The sequence below is a fragment of the Harpia harpyja genome, chromosome 14 (assembly GCF_026419915.1).
Source record: "Harpia harpyja isolate bHarHar1 chromosome 14, bHarHar1 primary haplotype, whole genome shotgun sequence".
Lineage (NCBI taxonomy): Eukaryota > Metazoa > Chordata > Aves > Accipitriformes > Accipitridae > Harpia > Harpia harpyja.
The window spans coordinates 7,387,678-7,407,570 of NC_068953.1; the positions used below are offsets into that span (position 1 = coordinate 7,387,678).

The following is a 19,893-nucleotide window of genomic DNA, read 5'->3' on the forward strand; positions in this document are numbered from 1 at the left end:
TTGATGCTTGCTTAAGCAAAGTGCAGCTATATTTCGGCATAGGAATCGGGACAGTCTCTGCTGATGTCCCTCTAGACCGACGTCCCATCACGGTGGGTTCTCCATAGAAGCACATCAGGGATAACTCTAGCTCCAAAGACTTTGCAAGCTCAACAGGTAAGGCCAGGACCCGGCTGGGAGGGGAACGCAGCAGCACCCCGGGGCAGCAGAGCTGGAAGCAGCCCAGCACCCACCACCGTGCCTCCCCGAGCCTCCCCTGGTGGGATGTCTGGCCTTGCTTGGGTCTGGTTCTTCATCACACTTAATTCTAGTATAAGAAATGATAAAAAAGAAGAAATAAAGAATACACAGGGTGGCTTTAGCAGGCTCCAGCCCTTGGCCATGCTGCTGATGTTTACAAGCCTACCAGAGCCGATCAGACCAGGGGTCCCACTTTGTCCAACGTCCCACTGCTGCAGCCCCTAACATTGCTCAGATACTTCAGGAGGAAACTTTGAGCCCTCTCCTAACCCCAGGAGCCAGAGGCTGGTGCAGCTGGAAAGCACAAGCTTGTAGCCTCCTGCAGAAATGGGTTTACAGGGACAGTTACAGCTCTTGGCCTTTCTGCCCTCCATCTCTGCCTCCAGTCTGGGTCTTGAGCCTCGCTCCATCTTTTGGGCTCTGCAGCACCCCATGACAATGAGTTTCCCAGGCCAAGGATGCACTGGGATACCTGGCACCTCCCTACTGGTTTTACTGGGCCACTGTTTTGGTTCTCCCAGCTGCCTGGCAGAGGTGTGTGCCATGACCCTATGGGGCCAGTGATGGACCACAAGCAAAGCCCACCAAGGTGTTGCCCCTTCTTGGGGCACACCAAACCCATGCCAGGTAAACAGCCCAGCTGGGAGGGTCCCCTGCTCCTTTCCAGGAAAATCCAGTAAATTTGATCTCTAGCTCTATCAAAAGAGGAAAAAAAACAGTGTTTTCCCAAAGGTCTTTGGGCTCTTGGAGCACGGAGGGGAGGCAAGGGCCGGCGAGCGACTCGTGTGTCAAAGAAATTCAGCTCGCTGGCTGGCGGCCAGGGACTTTTCATGTGGATTTCCAGCCTCCGCCAGGAGACTCTCGGGTGCTGGAAGAGCCTTTAATTCAAACCAGGTGCCTCTGAAAGTAAAATGCTCAAAAAGGCGAACTTGGTCGCTTTCCCTCAAAAAAAAAAAAAAAAAGTATAATCATGAGGGCAATCATGCACATTTCAGTGAACTATCCTCCCTGGCATGCTGCTGCGTACTCCCAACCGCCTACTCCACCTCCACCTCGCCCAATGGAAACCAAAATCACCAGCAGGGCTGGAGGAAGAAGAGCTGAGTCCAGCACCCAGCGAGGAGCCCCAGGACCCAGGCTGGCCAAAATCCACCACAAACAGCTTTTGTCACCCTGCCTTGCTCTCTCCATGAGCTGAACAGCGATCCCGCGAGCTATGGAGAAGACCGGAGGGATCACTGCGGTCCGCGTGGTGATCCCTACTGAGGAGCCAGGATGGGCAATGCCGACAGTACCAATGCCCAGCAAGCCCCCAGCCTTCACCGCTGCAAACCAGCCGCTCCCCCAAATCCAGTGCTTGCCAAGCGGTGCCATAAATAACAACAGAATTGCGGGGAGAGGGGGACCAGCCACGCCGGGCTTACCCCGCAATGACGATGAAGAAGTCCAGGCGGTTCCATGTGTCTCCCAGGTAGCATTTCTTCCCAAAAATCCCCAGCGCAATCATCTTGACGATCATTTCCACGGCGAAGAAGGCAAAGATGAAATCATCGAAGCTCTGCAAAAGAAAGGAAGGGAGGAGGGATGCTACTGCATTGCTGCACACTCACACCGGGGGAGGGAATTAGAAACCTGAGTCCAACAAGGTCTCTTCTTGCACCACCAAGAGCTAAAATCCCTGGGCAGAAGCAGTGATGAGAGCCGCCTCGTGTCTTCCCCCAACCCAGACTGGCCAACAGCACCCACGCTGCTAGGATAAAGGGACAAGTATTTTTTAGGCTCTGCTTTCACTGTAAACTCAATGGTTAACCATTCCCAAGCACTCCAAGCAAGGCTTGGCTATGTTCACGCTGGCAGAGCCTGGCAAGGGCTTTGCCTGATGACACTGCGCCTTCGCATCCGAGCACCAAAATCAGCATTTTTTAAGTGCTGGCGGGACAGGCAGCGGAGGCAGGACCCAGCCATCCCGGGGCACGAGGCCACCTCCGCCGTGGCTAGAGCCAGCTCTGCCGCAGCTCGGTCCTTCCTGCTCCCCACCAAGCCGGGGCCGCCGTTAAGCTCAAAGCGGCGGCCGAGCCGCAGGCCGTACCTGGAGGATCCTGCAGCGCGGCGAGTCGCAGGCGATGTCCTCGCAGGGGTGGAACATGCCCAGCGTCACGCAGTTGAGCAGGATCACCAGCATGCTCACCCTCTCGAACCACCTGCACGACACCCCGTCAAGGAAGCAACGGACCCAGACGAGCATCCACGAGCAGCCACCGCTGAATCAGAAAGGTTATTCTGGTCTTTAAAGCAAGGTGCACGCCAGCTTCTCTAGGTTAGACTTTATCTGGTTTGCGTGGAAAGCCTGCCTGCTGTTTAGATACCTGCTCGGCAAACCGACGGCGTGTTCTCCCCACGCCGACATCAGTGGCTACAGCTAATGTGAAAACCGCTATAAAATGAAAGTCTCATAGCAAGAGTGCTGAGTGCTGATGTGATGGATTAAAAAATTAAATTAAAAGAACGATATCAACTTTTAGAAAAAAATAAACCCTACACCGTTAATTTCCTCTCCTGGCATTTTATGGAAAAGCACTTTAACAACATTACAATTTTCTATTAACCATGTCACGGCTTATCCCAGGGGCGTTTCCCTGAAGTCTCTACTTGAACTTTTCATTCCCAGTCCAAATTAAGACTGTCAAAACCATTAACCAACTGCCTAAAAGCCTTTAAGACGGTGAGGGCCCGCAGAGCCCATTCCTTACCCTGACTGCTGCCTCTTGGAGCAATTTTAAAGAGCTGAGCTGCTGGGACAGACTTTGGATGCTTTCACTTTTGGGGCAGAATAAAGCGTGCTGCTGCAGCAAATCCTCATAGGGATGGTTCAAACCTGGTACCAAACTTTTTGCATCCTTCTAGGGGCCATTTCCAGCCAGCTCTTGACTGCTAGGGGCACAGGGATGCAAAATCCAGGAGCGGGTGCGACACGGCACCGGGGTTATCTTCCAGCCTAGCATGGAAAACAGCCCATCGGCTGCCACAACCCGCAGGCAGTCGGGGCCACGCTCCTGCCTGGGTGCAGGCAGCAGCTTCCAGGCTCTAGGAAAATAAGCACAACCCTTGTCAGACAAGAGCTTTCGGTGCAACGCGGTAGCGGGTGGTGTTTGGGAGCCCGTGCTGTAGCGTTATCTGGCTGGGGAAGAAGAAGGTGAGGATGAATCAGCAGGTGCCTCCCCGCGGGGCACGCGGGGCTGGAGTTGGCAGCTCCTGCCACCCAGCCTGGGCGAATTCCTGGGAAATCACATGGGGCTGAGTCACAGCTCGGTCGTCGGCAATCTGGATCTTTTAATCAGAAGAAATGTTTACAAGATATCGGGATAGACATTCCAACTGTCAGGTTGGGGCTATGGGCTGGAATATTTAGCCCAAATATAGCCCTGCGGGGGCAGGCGTGGAGGGCAGCTAGAGGAGGGGGCAGCAGCTGTGGGGGACCCACAGGCGTTCCCCCGCTTAGGGGGGCTGGAAAGCATCCCTCTGCAGAGCCAGCCGTGTCCACGGCTCTGTCAGCGAGGAATTGCAAAGCCCTTGAGAACAGAAAGAATTTTAAAAACCCTTGTAAGATCCCAAATGAGTGACAGAACGAGCATGTGTCTGTAAGGGCTCTGCAAGGTATTCAGCAGGGAAGCGAGGAGGCTCGGGAGTAGCCTGCTTGGTTGGGTCAAAACCTGCAGAGGCAGACGGATGCTTCCCCAGACAGGCAAAGCTTCGTGCAAATTCTTTCGTGGTGGTGGAGAAGACCCTGCACTGGGCCCGGCTCTCCTCCACGGGCTCCATCTCAGCTGGGCACAGGACCTGGGTGATGCTTTTGCCACGGTGGGGAGTTGCTTGGTGCTGACCGGGGACCGCAAGCTCCCAACCGAGCGGAGATGGGCACATAACCAAGATGTGCACATAACCATGATGTGCACCTGCTTGGAGCCACTCTGATCTCACCTCCTCCCTCTCCAAGACCTAGAGCAGCCGAGCAGATCCAACCTCACCGCAGCCCCGTGCCCAGTGCAAAGGGCCGAGCGGTGCCTGAAATGGGAGGAACAGCACAGGATGGCACCGAGGGCACCCTCCCTGTCCTCCTCCGGCACACCACAGACAGCAAAGCTGTGGGTGCCCCTCGATGCTCGTTAGGGTGCCGGCACCAGCACCGCTGACTAATTGCAAGCGGAGGGTAGCCAGGAGAGCGCAGAGCCCCGAGACACCACAACCTGCTGGGCACGGGGTGCGAGGTGCAGCCGGGAGGAAGATTTGGGGACCACCGTCAGAGCTGCACCCACCAAAGGGTCCCCCGTGGTGCAGGCAGGCAGGCAGCAGCCCCCACCTGCCCAAACACCCCGCTGCCCAGAGCTCCAGCTCTCCCCATCTTGGCGCAGGTGCTGGCACAGGCACGGCCCCCCCATGCCACCCTCCCCAGCGAGACGATGAACCCCCACCCCCCCATCGCATCCCCCCCAGCTCTGTCCGTGCCCCCAGCCCAGGGCTGGTCCATGCCCTCCCACCCCGACTCCCCTTGCAGAAACAAACATCCCACAGGCAGGAAAACAGCCTGGGGAAGGGGGGGAACCGTGGAGCGGGAGGGGATTTTATTTGCTGATGACATGTTTTTTTCCCCCAGCTTTAACCGCAGACCCACTTATCAGCATATCGCTCCCTCAAGCAAATACATTTCAGTCCAATACAACACTTCACCCTGATTAAATATTCCCGGGACAGGGACCCCGGCGGTGCCGAGGGCGGTATGTTAATGTGCAGCTGATAGATCAGAAGGTTGGGGGGGGTGGGGGGTGTATTTTATTTTTTTGCCTTTTTTTTTTTTTTCCAGCTGAATGAAACTTCAAGCTCTTTCTTCTGCTAATGGGATTTTCAGAGGCACACAAAGTGCTGATGGCTATGGCTTTGTACCGACCCTCCTTTGAGCCGAGAGGCTGACAAAGGGAAACTCTTCAATTAGCAAAAGCAGAAGGTGCTTTATTGAATGCCGCTCGCCGCTGCTGCGTGGGCAGTGAAGGGGCAAAGGGGCTTTGGGAAGCACCAGAGACAGTGCTGGTCCTCTGCCAGCGGCTAAGGCGAGGAGGAGGAGGCAAACGCTCAGGGCGAGGGGCAGCCGTGGCACTGCCACTGCCTCTCATCCCAGTGCTGAGCTGAGCCCACAGTCCACGTTGCACGAGATAAATATTCACCGGGAGTGGAGCTGGCCCTGGGGAGTCCTGCACCCACCTCACACCGAGCAGGCGGGATGCGTAGGGCTGATGTTTAAAAGAAATTAGTGATGGGGTTCACGCACACACAGCAGGTAATCACCCCATCCGCTCCATCCCATGGGTGTCAGAGAAAGAGTCCCTGCTTTTCAGGGTCACCTGCTCACCCCAGCTTATTCTTAAAAATCCACATTTTTACCATCAACTTGGTCAAGACAGACAGCCAAAATGCTCACAGATTCTTTTCAATTAAAAAAATCTGTTTCTGCCACACAGAAGTATCCAGTAACACTTCTGTTGTAACCAGACTCTTAAAATTCATAAGATAAAGAGCACCAAAAAAAAGGAAAATAACCAGAAGTCAGTCACTTGTTATGAACAGGAGCCTTTGTACAGAGCAAGAGCCCTCAGTCCCTTTCCCACCACGAGCGATCCCTGTGCTACCTGCCCACGCTCGGCAGAGCCTGACCTTTCATAATTAAGAGGCAAGACCCCCAGATTCAATTAGCCAGCACTACCCAGCTTAATATAATCAAAAGAGAAAGATAATGCATTATGCTTGCTATGATTTGGTTGCAGAAGTTTGGATCAAATTCACCAGCAAGTGAATTAAATGGGAAGCTGTTCCTCGAGGGCAGCAGCAACCAAGAGGACGGCGGGCACGATGCTCGGTCCAGCAGCAGCGCGGGCTCTCTCTGCTGACCTGGAGCACACACACTGCTCCCAGTGCGCTCTTTGGTTTGGAGATGGGGAGACCGGGCACCACCATGCCACAGCATTGCCCATCCCCAGAGATGGTGGTCCCTTCCCCGAGGCGGCCGGGCACCCACGCCGGCAGCTGAGCCAGGTATGGAGGGCAGCATTTGGTGATGTTTTACAGGGATACACGTTCTTCCATGGGATTAATATTTATTTCTTCCCTTAGTGCTCTGCTATTCCCAGGTGGCTTCTGCCATTCCCCCTCTCCTTCTTCCCTGCATTCCTCTCACTCCTCGCTGGCTCCCTCCCTGACCCCCTCCTCCAGCTCTCCCTAAACAGCACCAGTGCTCCAGCAAAGCACCGGCTCCACGGCAAGGTGCTGCCATCCTACCGTCACCGGGAGATGGGGTGGGAGCCTCCGAAAGCACAGTCAGCACAACGGGGAGCCTACAGGCAGCCCCACAGCACCAGGGGCTGCAAGCTTGTATCCTGCAATAAAACCCAACCGCAGAAATGCATTGAACCGCCTGGATCCAGCCAGCTGACACCTCGGCTCTGCTCTGCTGCCTGTTTTCTGGGGCAAGGAGAGGTCGTTCAGACCCACGGGCCATGGCCATGGCCACAGTCGGGTCCCCCATCACCACCCGCAGTCAATTCTCTTGTGCCAGGCAAAGCCTGCGCTCGCCGGCACAGCGACTGGTGTTTGACAAATGTGCAGCAAGCGCTGGCGAGGCCTGGAAATTTTAGCGCAAATGTGATGTGAAAATTGGGTTGAAACGACAGCCTTCCCCTGCAGTGTCACCGAGTCCCACCAGCTTAGGAGTGACACTGGGATAAGCTGCAGATGTTAATGAGAGCGGAGTTTTAGGCTTCATTCATATCATCAATTCCAGAAATAGCCCCTTTGACAGAAGCATAATGGGACTTCCAGGGTCTGGCCTTTGGGGGGGTGGGAGGAGGCAGGGACTAAAATCCTAAAACATTAATTCAGGCCGTTTGCAAGGGAAGTTAAAAGTCCTCAGAATTAATCTGCCTCACGGGTGGAAATAATAAACCCTTCCCAGCTTCGCCTCCGACTGCACCAACAGGCCAACAGGAAAAGTGTCTTCATATCATGCCCAGTTGAAAGGTTATAGAATTCCCATCACAACCCTGGACATTTAATAGCATTATTTTTTTCCTACCGTACTCCTTCAAAAGCGAAACCAGCACCCGTGTTTTGCTTTTAGCATTTGCAGGAAGCGTCTGCATCCCCTTGGATGCTGCATGCCAGAGGTGCTCTCAGAGCATCTTTACACGGTGAATCTGCTTGCCTGGCTCACAGCTGAGCACCGGCAGAGATCTGCCCCGGTGTGATCCTGACACGGTCTCTACCCCACGGATTTGCCCTCCCAGGTGCTTTTCCAGGCATGGTACCTCCCCTCCCTCCGGGGAACGCAAGAGCAGGATGAAGCAGGGAAGATGCGGCAGGTTTACAGTCCTTCCCGCAGCGTCGTGGCACCGCACCGGCAGCAAAACTGCTTTTTCCTGGCGGGGTGGATAGCCCGCTGCGGGCACAGCAGCCCCGGGCACACTCATTGCACGCGTGTGACGGAGAGCGTGCCTCCTGCCCTGCGGTCCGCAGGGATTCATGCCAGGCGAGTCCGATCGCCAGGGCATTCCTGGAAAGCAAAGCCCAGAGGCACTCCTCCAGTGGGGCTGCAGCAAAAGGATTTAAAAATTCAAACTCTGCTCAGAAAGCATTTCCACGACGTGCCCGGCGCCTGCCCCATCCCCGGTCACCGCATCTGGCAGCCCAAGGACACGCTGCCGGGAGCCGGCACGACCCCACTGAGCCCGGCACATCCCCGGCTGCAGGCTCTGAGCTGGGAAAAAGCCAGGCGGGGAGCGTCCCTGCCTCGTCACTGCTCTGCAGCACTTCGAAACCGCTTTCCTTACAGCGCAGTCAGACCCAGGAGGTTATTTTAATGCATGCAGCTTCACAATTAAACCTGGGAAACCAAAACAGGGCGATTATTCATGCCAGTGTTTTTGGAAATTTCATCTCCAATTTATTTTCTTTTGCAGATGTTCAAGGGGATGCACGGGCAGCTGCTTCCCTCTGCCATGAAACGGCCGCACTCTGCTCCCATCCCGGCGGGACCATGGGGCCACGGCCACATGACGGTCCCCAAAGGCCCCATAAGGCACAACGGTGACTGTAAAGCCCAAAAGTAGAGGAAAAAGGGGATTTCAGGGAGTAATCGTCCTAATCATCTTATTTTTCTCCTGAAGATTTAAAAACCGCACAGTTGGCTGCAGGCAGGAGATGCTCTCCTCTGCCTCGGAAACGCAGCCTCCTCTCAAGGGGGATGTAGGATTTGCTCAGCAGCGCAGAGGAACCCTGCTCAGCTGCCCAGGTGATGAAGCGAAGAATGATGCTGTATTTAGAGGGGATGAAGCCTGATAAAGAAAGATGTTTTGTCAAAAAAAATCCTGACGAGGTTCTTATTTGCCTTACTGTTTCGGAATTGTTTCCCCATAACCTTTTAGATTTGTACTTCAAGGTTTTTTTCCAGCAACCAAAGGGGTTTAAAATCTTATTGCTTAAAGAGGGAAAAAAAAAATGAAGATAAAAAAAAATCCTGCAAGCTGAGTGTCTTGCATAATCTCCAAACTTCAGGAGCTGGAGCTTTTAAGAAAAGCCCTACATATCGCTTGCAATTAACTCCTGAGCTGGGAGCTGGGAGGGCTCGGCTGCTGGCAGGCTGGCCTTGGGACCAGCAGCTGCAAGGATGGGTGCTTAAATAAAATAAAATAAAATAAAATAAAATAAAATAAAATATCAAGCAAGAGCACTTTAGGCTGAACTTATTCCAGCTCCTCATCCCAGTCCTTCCTTCCTCCTCACGCCTGTCTTGGCATCACAGAGCAGAGACCAAAAAACCAGCCCAAAAACGGACTTATGCAAAGGGCAGGGTCAGCGCATGGCCCCCAGCCCCTGGGCAAGCAGGACGGGCCGGGGTGGAAGCCCCGCGGGGCCGGAGCTCACCAGCTATTTCACCAACCGATGCCAAACGCTGGGACCCCGACCGTCGCTGCCCTCCATCGCCCAAAGGGAGGAGGAGAAGCGGGTGAAGCCTCGCTCGCCCAGACCGAGCCCAGCAGAAGCTCCAGCTCCCCCCAGCCTCCCTCCCCTACTGGTTTAGCACCTTCTGCTGACATTTGGGTGGCTCAGGGACGGGCTTTCCTCCCACTCGCCCCACCAAAGCGGGGCTGCGGAGGTGGGAGCGTGCCCCAGCACAAACGTGCCCGTCCCCATCCTCCTCCTGGACCCGTCCCTCACAGCTCCCAGCTCAGCCTCCGCACCAGCCATCGCCTTCCATGACGGAGCCCCGAGGATGAGCTCCCTCCCAGCAGCTCACTCGTGGCATTAACGAAGATGTTGTCGTGAGGAGTAAAATCCTTCCTAATGGACTCCTCCTCTGCAGGAGGGACCCGGGGTTACCAGTTAAAATACACTAAATATGCCAAAGCCGTTGCTGGTGCTCGATAATGTATTTAAGACATTTTTTCCCACCACGCCTTATGAAGTGCATAGCGGATAGACACTTAATCCCCAAATATATAAATTTTTAAACTCACTCACTGTAAACTGTCCCTTAATAGTGCCTGCCCTTAAAGCTCGGCGGAGCAGAAGAGCGGCAGTGCTGGCTGCTCACCGGGACGTGCCCATAACACCCAGCGGTGCCATCCCCACGTGATGCACAGCCCCTGCCGTGGTCCGGGACAGTGGAAAATCCACAGAAACCCAGGTAAACGCTGCAACACAGGCAGATGCATCTTCCCCTCATGCGCACGCAGAAAGGCACCTCGTGCAGAGTTGCCAGAGATTCGTCTCTCTCACTAAGAGACTCGGGATATTTGGGATACTATTAAGTTTCTACCATCCCTGATTCGGCTTGCTGCATTACTCAAGACAAAAACTGTTATGCAAGGCTTCCTAAACAAGTTGCAGTGAAATCTTTGTAACATCCTACACCGACACATAGTTGGGATATGTCACATATTTGTCTTATTTTGTTCCTTCTTTGTCCTTTTTTTAGTCTCCTTCTACTTTTTCCCCCTTGGAAGTACGCTGGTTCCCATGGAAACAGTGATGTTATGGGTATGGACAGAGCTTCAGTGACGTCCACAAGTTCAGTATAAAAGCGGATTTATGTAACAGTTGGTGAAATGAAGGAATTGAAGAGATGGCTCTGCATGGCCACACATGTGGCATCGGTGCTGGCATGCCAGGGATGCTGCACTGGTCAGGCAGGTTCACACCGAAGCATGAAAGAACAAGAGGGCAGGGCAGAAAGGAGGAGATCCCAGATGCATGGGAAGGTGGATCAGGATAAAACTTGCCCTAAACATATACATATATATATATATATAAAAATATATATAAATATATATATAAATTTTTAATCTCTATTTATTTATTTATATTTTTATATTTATATATTAATATATTTCCTTGGAAAGCATCTCTTGCCTTTCGCTGCTGGAGCAGAGGACGGATGGGGGACCAGGGTACCGACCCTGGGCACAGCAAACCTCCTCTCTGTGCTCACCTGGGAGCTGCAGGAGGGCAGCTGGGTCCTCGCTGCTGCCCCAGCCCCAGCCCCAGAAGCCAGCCAGGACGGAGGCCACGGAGCAGCGAGCCCACCCCGGCACGGGCAGACAGTGCTTGCCTCCACGGCCAGGGAAGGAGATCCCCTCCGAGCCAGACCTCCCTGAACAGCGAAGGGGAGCATCTCCAGGAGGCTCCTGCAGGCTTCAAAGCCTGCAAAATGGGCGCATTTCCTCTTTTTCGTGAGCCTGTGATTTAAGTCCCTTCCTAGGGCAGTGCACAGATGGAGGGGATGTCTCTCCTCCTCCTCCTCCTCCATCGCTCCCGAGGAAGAAGCCCGAACAGCTTCCAAAATGAAACACTGCCATGCCCAGAGTCATGCCACCTCAAACCCCCCCCTCTCCCCGCAGCGGCTTCGCTGGCAGACACCGCGCCACGCAGAGCCAAAACCCCCCAAAAATCAATGTATTAATAAAGCCAGGGAAGCGACAAGCTGATTATAGCCCTGCTCCATCCCAAGGACGTGCTGGCGAGAACAAGCCTGTGCTAATTGTCCTGGCAGCTCCTCCGCTTCCCTTACAATCCCCAACACACTCCGAGAAGCCTCCATGGTTTCTCTGCTCCTGCTACCGCTGGGTTACCCCCACCTTGGCCAGCAAAACCCTGCACCCTTCCCGTCGAAGCCAAAATATTCCCTGTGGAGCCAAAATATTCCCTGTGAGCATCAGCATCCCACCTGACGCAGGTGATACGGGCTCTCTGCCTCTCTCCGCACCCCTCTCCACTGAGGACCACTCTCTCCCCTCCCAGCTTCATCCCGCTGGGGGATGCAGCCCCCTTCGGCCCCCCGAGCCCTGCCAGCACGAGCTCGAACCCAATCCCAGCCTATTAAATATACACGAGGCGAGTGCATGAAAGATTCATCCAGGGCAGGGGATGTCAGCAGCTGCGGTGGGGAACGCAGGAGATGGGACAGCTCTGCAGGGTCAACAGCAGCCGCTGATTAATTCAGCGCTTCCCTAATCGCCTCAACAAGCGGGCGGCAGGATGGCACTGAGACATGGTAACCAAGCGAGGACCACAAAACCCAGCGAACCCGGGGAGAGGCGGCAATTACAGCCCGTCCTCGCGTTCGCCACAGCGATGCCGGCTGCAGCTGGAGCTCGGGCAGAGGAGAGGGAATTCCCTCTGCTGACTGAGGTCCAGGGGAAACCTCAGAGGGAAGAGCTGTTAGTGAGGAGCTGGGATGCGAGAAAGCTAAACAAATCGGCTCCATCTCCATCTGAGATGCAGGGCTGGCTTCTACCCCCACACCCCTCCCACAGCCCATTCCGGTCCATCTGCAGACACCCGCGAGAGGGATGCTTGCAGGCGGGATTTGAGAGCCGGGGAAATCAGGGCACGGGGCAGGAGGGATGCGCCGGAGCGAACCCTCCCACGGCGGCAGAGCATCCCACCCTGCGGCACGGCACAGCCTTCACCCAGCAGACTCCGCGGCTGCCAGAACCACAAAGTCATTACCAAGATCTCCAGAAAGGTGAGCAGGTGTGGGGGCATTTCCAAACACTCTTCCATCCCCCCTCTTCCACCAAGCAGGGAAATGTGTCCACCACACCGAGACAAACACCTTCCAAGGCCTTTAGAGAAGCTCAAACTCTGGGTTTTGCCCATTTGCACTCTACAAACGGGCAGCTTGGGGCTCAGCAGAGAAAAAAGGGAGAGATGGGGCAGAAGCAGGGTGATTCCTGGCTGCACCAGCTCCAGGATGAGCCGAAAGCACCCAGCTCCCAGCCACATCTGCTGCAGCTGGGTCCTTCTCATTCCCACCCCAGTATTTTAATTGCAGAAGGGTACGAGCTCAAAGCCCCTGGGAAAACCTGGCCAAGCCTCGCAAAAACCTCAGAGGACAAATCCAAGGACAAGCCCAGCATAATTTTAACTCTATGGACTGAGACAGGGCAGAAAGGTTGGAGGGACCAGTATTGCTGCTTCTGAAGGGTGCAGATGGCTTAACCCCCTGTCCCCACACCTTCTCCCTTCTCCTCCACTGGCACTAGTGTCCTGCCCTGACCTGGGGACACCGGCCAGGGGGGTCCCATGAGCTTCTCAGGGCAATGCCTGAGTTGCTGTGACAGAAAGGATAACCAAGGCGATAGCTTCCTTTGGGGCAAACCCTCCTCCAGGTGCCAGCAGGAGCTGTGCCCGATCACCAGAGAACTGAGCCCTTTCCACTTAATGGTTTGCATTAGCCAATGCTGGGTATAACTTTCCGTGCAAAGCTTTGCTGAAGAAATACAGCTTTGGGGCAACACAAACTACCCGCAAATTTTTGTTTGTTTTCTAACCTGGCTTCACGCTGAGGAAAAAAAAAAATATTAAAAAATTATGTTTATAAAGTCTGAATATGATGACGATTTTCCAACTGGCCTGCTTCAGTGTGTCACTTAGAAACGGAGCCAACATTTCCTTTCTAAAGAAACACCAACGTAAAATACAATATTTTGTTGCAGGTTAAGTTCTTAATTAGACAGGAACCATCTTACACGCTTCAGATTTTAAAGTCTACAATAAAAAAAAGAAAAACAGTGTTTTTCAGTGCAAGCAACGCAGAGCTTTCACGATGGGGATGAGTGTTAAGAAGGTCATTTTGCAGGTGGGGAAATGAAGGTCAAGGCCACCCCAGCCCAAACCCACTGCTTTTTCCCCTGTACAGAAGAGGCTGTTCCTGCCTGTGGCACACAGGGATGGAGCAGCCGGTTCATGACTGCAGTGGGTGATGCTCAAGGTGAGCATCTCCGGGAGATGCTCGAGCCACGAGCCATACCCGTGCTGGTGCGCCTGACTCGGTTCTTGAGGAGTCTACAAGTAACGGTCGTCCGCGTGAACTGAAACAACTTGACGCCACGTCAAAATACCGCAGTGACTAAATGTGACTAAAAGCCATCACAAGCGCAGGGTTTATGCGGAATGACTGGGTGCAGCAAGCTGCTCTCCCCAGGGCTGAGCCATCGCAGGGAGAGGGAGCTGGAGCAGGCTGGGGGGCTCGGGCAAGGCTTGTGCTTGGTCTAATTGCTCCCTGCATGCAAATCCATGGCCAGGAACTCATGAATTAGCTTTTCGCTGGCAGAGGAGGAGGAGGGAGGAAGAGGCAGGAAGATAGGGTCGGGATGATGCTCAGCACACCCTGCTGCAGAGCTGAGCTCTGCCGTGGCATTTGCATGGACACAGTAGGAGATGCCACCCCAAAACACCTCCTAGCCTCATGCATCTGCACAGCTGCAGCCCAGCCCAAAACGGGGCAAGACCAGCTTAAAAGCAGGACCCACCCCATGCACTCCAGCCCAAGCCCTGGACTGAGCTCAGACGCAATGTGTTATGCATGCCACGTCCCACTGCCTGCTGCTACTGCCCAAAAAACCAAAGGTAGATATGGAGGGAAGATATACAACCCCAGGAAGCAGGCAGGGGCTCTGCAGCAGGGCTTGTGTGAGGGAAGTTAGATGAAATATTTCAAGTCCTAGGTAAGACCACCAAAAAAAAGGCTTTTTTGTAAAGGTTAAGGTGCATTCTATGGAATCTGCTTGCAGGGATGGCACAGCCCCCCTGGTTTTCCCTCCCCAGACAAGTACAAGAGGTGATGGCAAGGATGGCAGTGCCACTGCAGGAGATGCCAGGGGACCTGTACCCCCACTGCCAGCCGCTCGGCCGGAGAAGCTTCCCGGAGGTTTGGTGCATCGCACCGTTTTGGTGCTTTCAAACAGCGTGATGATGTCTAAGGAGACAGAGATGGGAAGGGAGAGCAGACCGGGGGGTAGTGCACGGGGCTGGCTGCCTGGCGGTGGCAGGGAAGGGGACAGGATGGGACACGGCATCACTGCACGGGGTGGCCACTGGCCGGGGATGCTCACCCAGCTCCAGCATTTGCAGATCCTTCAGGGATTCCCAAAGCGCAGTTAACGCAGCGCGAGGGCTTTTCTTCCCAAGGATCAGCAGACGAGCTCACTGGGGTGCAGGGTGCAGCAGTATGCAGCAGTACGCAAGTGTGCAGGAGAGCACCCACGGAGCTGAGGGGTGCAGAACACCCACAGGGGGAACCAACCCAGTGCTGACACCCCACGGTGCTGCCGGCGGGGATCCAGCCAGTGTCCTCTACCCGGCATGATTCAAGTAGGAGTCTATTAAACACAAAATACCCCATTTAATTAGCGTCAGGCTTCAGCAGCAGCTGACAAAAGCCAGGAAGCTCAGAGAGCGGATGGCACATCATCCGTGATGCCTCAGAGAGACTCCGGTGCAGCAGCAAGGGCCTGACTCTGAGCCACACAGCTCCTCCTGTACCAGCAGCACTGATGGCGTGATGCCACCGGAGCCAAACCGCAACAAAGGGAGAGCGGGGACTGAGCTGTCACATTCTTCTAGTGCCTGTCACCGGTGTCACAACCTGCCATTTAAAGTGGATTTATTCCATTCATTCATTCTGGCAGAATAGGTCCCGGAGGGCGCTGGGTCCCTGCTGCCCCGAGAGCTGCTCGGTGTCGGAGAAAAACCAGGTAGAGAGATCCCGGCAGGCACAGAGGTTCCATATTGCCCGTCCCTTCCAAATCTCATCTTTGGTGACATGGTCGGGAACGAGGTCGGTTTGAGCCCATTTGGGTGGAAATTGTCACTTTGGGGGTCTGTGCCCTGCAGCGAGCCCTGCCGAGGGACCGGGCACTTTCGGTGCAGATGACCTGACCCTCGCCATCAGCAACCGCTGGGCTGGGACGGAGGTGGGAAACACTCTGGCACTGAGCCCGTGGTAAGCAGCTCCCCGTCCTTTCCTCTCCAAAACCTTTATTAAACTAAATCCGGACCTGGCAGCAAGGTGAGCCCTGCTCCCACAGCTGGATCTGGCCCTGCGCACTGGTGTGTCCTGACACAGCTCCAGGCTGCTCTGGAAAAGCCCCAGCCAGGGCATTTGGCCACTTCGGGAGCCTTAAACCAAATGATTTCTAACTCTTCTGATCTCCCCAAAAGCTTCATGAAAAATGCACCAAAACCCCCAGGTTCCCAATCTCCTGCACATCACCCAAGCCTCGCTCGCTTTGGCTTAGGAAAAGCAACAAGGACAACCTTTGGCAGCCCAAAATACCCTGGGAGTTGTTCAGTCCCAGTCCATTCAATTGCCTCCTCGCTGGGAACCCGTGACCAGCACCGCTTGCTGCAGAGCTCTCAGTGGGGACACACCAACCCACGACCAGTTTAAAAGTCACAGAAAGTCCTGATATTCAGCCACCTCCCCCATCCTGGCATATAATTATGGGTTCAAGGTGCAAAATTCAGCTCCAACCACCCACAAGGCTTACCAGGCAGGAGAGAAGACATGGTACAAAGCCAGCCCTTTGGTCTGGCACACCAGAAACACCATGGTCATTCCTAAGATCTGGGTCTGGACTCAAATCTCAGATTTTTTAAAATTTTTTTTTTTTTGCCCCCCTCTCTGGATGTGACTCATCCTTAGGCGGCATCTCCAGCCAGCGCGCTGCTCCTGATGAGCTGCTATTGATTTACTCCATGTGCGGACAAGCTTATTGGGGAATAAGGGCGCCTTGTTCCTGTTCCAGGACCCGCGTGTCTCCACACATGGAGTTAATTAAAGAAAGAGCTCCATGTGGAGACAAGCCCTCATCAAGCCTTAGCACCTAACGAAGGCACGCAGCCCACCAGGGCCCAGCCCTGGCACCTTCCACATCCCCCACCCCAGGGCCTGGGTGATGCTCGGCGGGTGCGACCGGAGCAGTGGGGTTGGGGTGCTGGCCCCAGGGAAGCACCCTGCACCCTTGTACTGCTCCCCCAGCCCAGACACAAACATGGGCCCCCCCCCAAGCCTTTCAAAGGGCAGCTCCTCCCAGCCAGCACCGCACTCCTGCAGGAGGCTGTAATGGGAGCAAAGCGCGCTTTAAAAATTAATGTGGAACAAAAGAATTTCCACAAAATAAAAATTGCAGTTTCTTTTCCATTAATAACATATTACAAGCCTTGCTAAAGAGGCTGCAGGCTCCAGCTCTTGCCCTTCGCTGTCCTGTCTCCCTCTCCATCACAGCCTCACCATCCCCTCCTGCTCCCCCTGCACTTTTCACTTCTGTTATCTGCGGCGAAAGCTCTCCGAAATGGCCGAGAAAGCTCAAACTTCCCCATCTCAGCCCATTGCTGGTAACTCTCTCCGATCCTGTGTGATTTCATCATCTGCCCTCTAATGCAAAATGGATGTTCTAATTCTGACTAATAAAGTGAAAAGCAAGAAAGAAGCTGAAAATAAAGCCATCGGGCACGGGACTGATCTGTGTTTGTCTTCTTCCTAATTCCATTATTGTTTTGAAACGAGCTCTAGATATTACTGCTCCCTCATTAACAGCTGCTCCGGTTTCCCTCCAAACCCCGGAGACTGGACCCTAATGAATCTTGCAGCTAAAAGAAGGGGGTTTTAACCACAACAGCAGCAACACGGACAGAAACTCGGATTAGAGCATCTCACGGTGCTAATATTTATCTTTTCTCGGAGCCTGCAAGGAGACAAGGTATTTCGGCCGAGGAGAGGAGGTGCTGAAGCGCGTGCATGCACGGAGCGGAGCGGGACGTGGATGCTTTCAGGCACTCAAAATCCATTCACACCTCATAAAATTCTCATTGCTTTTGCCTGGAACAAGTGCAGTGACCGCACCAACCCTTGTTAAAAATGCCAGAATATTCTGCAGCAGCCGGCTGGAGTGCCACTGCCCCAGCCCAGCACGGGCAGCACGGGTCCAGAACGCTACGGGAGCGCTTGATGCTTGAGAAGGAAGCGCTTGCTTGCAGGCAGGGATGTCAAATGCCTCGTTTTATGGTGTAGGAGATTTTGGGGTGATTTTGCTCTCCTTTGCAACACTGCAAGTTGAAACCAAATCGAGCGCCTCAGGGCTCTGTCCTTCCTCGTGTCCCAGTACAGGGCAGCGCTCTCAGATGTCCCCACTCTTCTTACTGAGTGCTGAGCTAAAGCAAAACAACCCTGGGACCTCTCGGTGAATATTTTCAAGCAGGATAGCCCAGGGAAACCTCGCCAGCACTGAGCCCCTTCCCTCAGCCCAGCGCTACGGGCAGAAACACCCTGTGGGTGCTGCCCACAGCACGGAGCCTGGGGCATCGCTGCAGGCAGGCGTTGCAAGGTTCCTGCCAGCCGAGGAGGGGACAGGGAAGAGCTCAGCGCTTCATTTCCCCGCATACACCCCGTGCTGAGGGGCTGGGGGCTCCCATCACCTCCCCCAGCCGTTCCCTGCCCAGTGCCTGCTCCGACGCTCCTGCCTTTGGCTGCGAACACTTGCTCCGACCGTGCTCAAATGCTCCGGGGACGGCGAGCGCTGCCAGCAAATACATTAGCGAGAGCAAAGCAGCTGGGGGGAAGGAGAGCGGCTTTGTGCATCTTGCCAGGCTGCTTTTCTCCTGCCTTCCCTCTCGGCAACTGTAAATAAGGAGGACTGAGCCGGATTAGAGGTTACTGTACCGATCAAGGGGACTTCTGCGCGTCCTAATTCATTTTCCCCTGATCTGGCCTTTCCCATCCCATCTGTGCTTGCAGCCACGATTCCTGCTACCCTGAGTGCCAGGGGGCCACGAGGTGCATTTCAGACACCCCAGGGAGGTGACATCTCTAAATGGCAAGAGAGAAAAAGCAGGTGGGTTTCCCACAAAGCAGCCACCTGCGAGGGGAACCACTCGCCACCGAGCACCAAGAGGGCCAGGCAGCCCGGTTGCTCGTCTCCGCCGGGACGGCTCCTGCTTCCCGGCAATGCCCACGGTCCTGCGGCACAAAGGGTCGTGCCACAGACTGACCAAAGCGGGGAGGGAGCAAAAAAACCAGGCATGGGGCCACCGGGCAGCAAGCCGAAAGCAAAATACAAAAGCCTGGGGTGCCTTTTCCCCGCCAGCGCTGCCGGGTGCCCAACACCCCGCTCCCACCGCGGGCAAATATTGACCCAGCGTGCTGCCTGCACCGCGGCTCCCCAGGACTCTGCCAATGCCGGGTGCGATCAGGCAGGGCACTGCGTGCTGCCGGCACCGGCGGTGACCAGAGGAGCCTGCCCCGTCACGCCGTGAGTTCCATCCCAAAGCGATGCAGATTTGGGATGGAGGAGTCTTGGGGGCATCTTCCAGCCCTGGACATGCTCAGCTCGACTATTCCTCTTCAGAGGGAGGTGATTTTGTAGGAGGACAAGCCAGGCACAAAACCAAAATAATGCAAGCGCTGGCACGCAAAGAAGATGCAGGTGCCGGGGCTGGGACCAGGCCTCGGTCCCAGGAAACATTTATTGCAATTCTCGCTCATCTCATTTTGCAGACAGACCCCGATCGCAAAGGAGGGGTTGGTGTCGTATCCACATAATTAAAATTATAATTTGTTCTTGCCCAGAGAGAGGAGCACAATTGAGCTCAGGTCTGTTCAAGGAGGCAAAACCAAGACAGGTATTTTGCCCTCTCCTCGCATTGCCACCCTGCTGCGGTGCTGCCGGCACCTCCCCAGGGCCAGGCTGTCACCGCATCTCCCCGTGGGTCCCCGCTGCCCCAGTGCTGCAAGCTGCGGGGCTCGGGGAAGCAGCCTCCCAGCCTGGGCAGGCATTTTGGAAATGAATCCCACCTCCCGGCATGACATACTGGCCCCTGTCTGTCCCCAGGTCCAACTTGTTCAGCTTTAGGATCCCAGCTAAGCCCACCTAATTCAAAGCTCGACTTCTGCAAGCATTTCACCACTTATTCCTGGTGAGGCTGACCTCAGAGACCTGGCAGACTGCTCAGCTGAGCAAGTGAGATAGCGTTTTCCTTTCAAGGGATTTTGCTTTATATTTGGGCAGCAGGAGCAGACTGGGACAGCAGCAGGACGGGGAGCAGAGAGCAGCAGCTTCAGCCTCGCCACCCGCTGCAGAGGAAGATGGTCCACGCGCTGCCGAAAGCATCCCAGCACCGATTCCCCATCCGAGGAGCTGTACGCAGCTCGGCTGCTCGGGTTAACGTAGGTGCTTCGCTCACCTCCGTTTCCTCTTTCCCTTCGCCACCCGCACTGTTTATTGCTAAATAAATTTCAGAGGTTGGGGTGTGATAACGGGGCTGAAAAGC

The 19,893-nt window shown here is 54.8% G+C and overlaps 1 protein-coding gene across 18 annotated transcripts in view; it reads right to left on the bottom strand.

Annotated features, from left to right (window-relative positions):
* The window catches only part of CACNA1G (calcium voltage-gated channel subunit alpha1 G), a 150,799-nt gene that overhangs the window by 99,895 nt on the left and 31,011 nt on the right, over positions 1-19,893 (bottom strand). For all 18 annotated transcript variants that reach the window (XR_008238190.1, XR_008238188.1, XM_052807431.1 and 15 more), the window contains exons 2-3: positions 2,330-2,441; positions 1,665-1,798 (exon numbers count right to left, since the gene is read on the bottom strand). Coding sequence is in view for 16 of the 18 variants with exons in the window: in XM_052807431.1 (XP_052663391.1) it covers positions 1,665-1,798; positions 2,330-2,441 (246 nt within the window). In the remaining 2 variants the exon portion in view is untranslated. The remainder of the gene's footprint in view (positions 1-1,664; positions 1,799-2,329; positions 2,442-19,893) is intronic.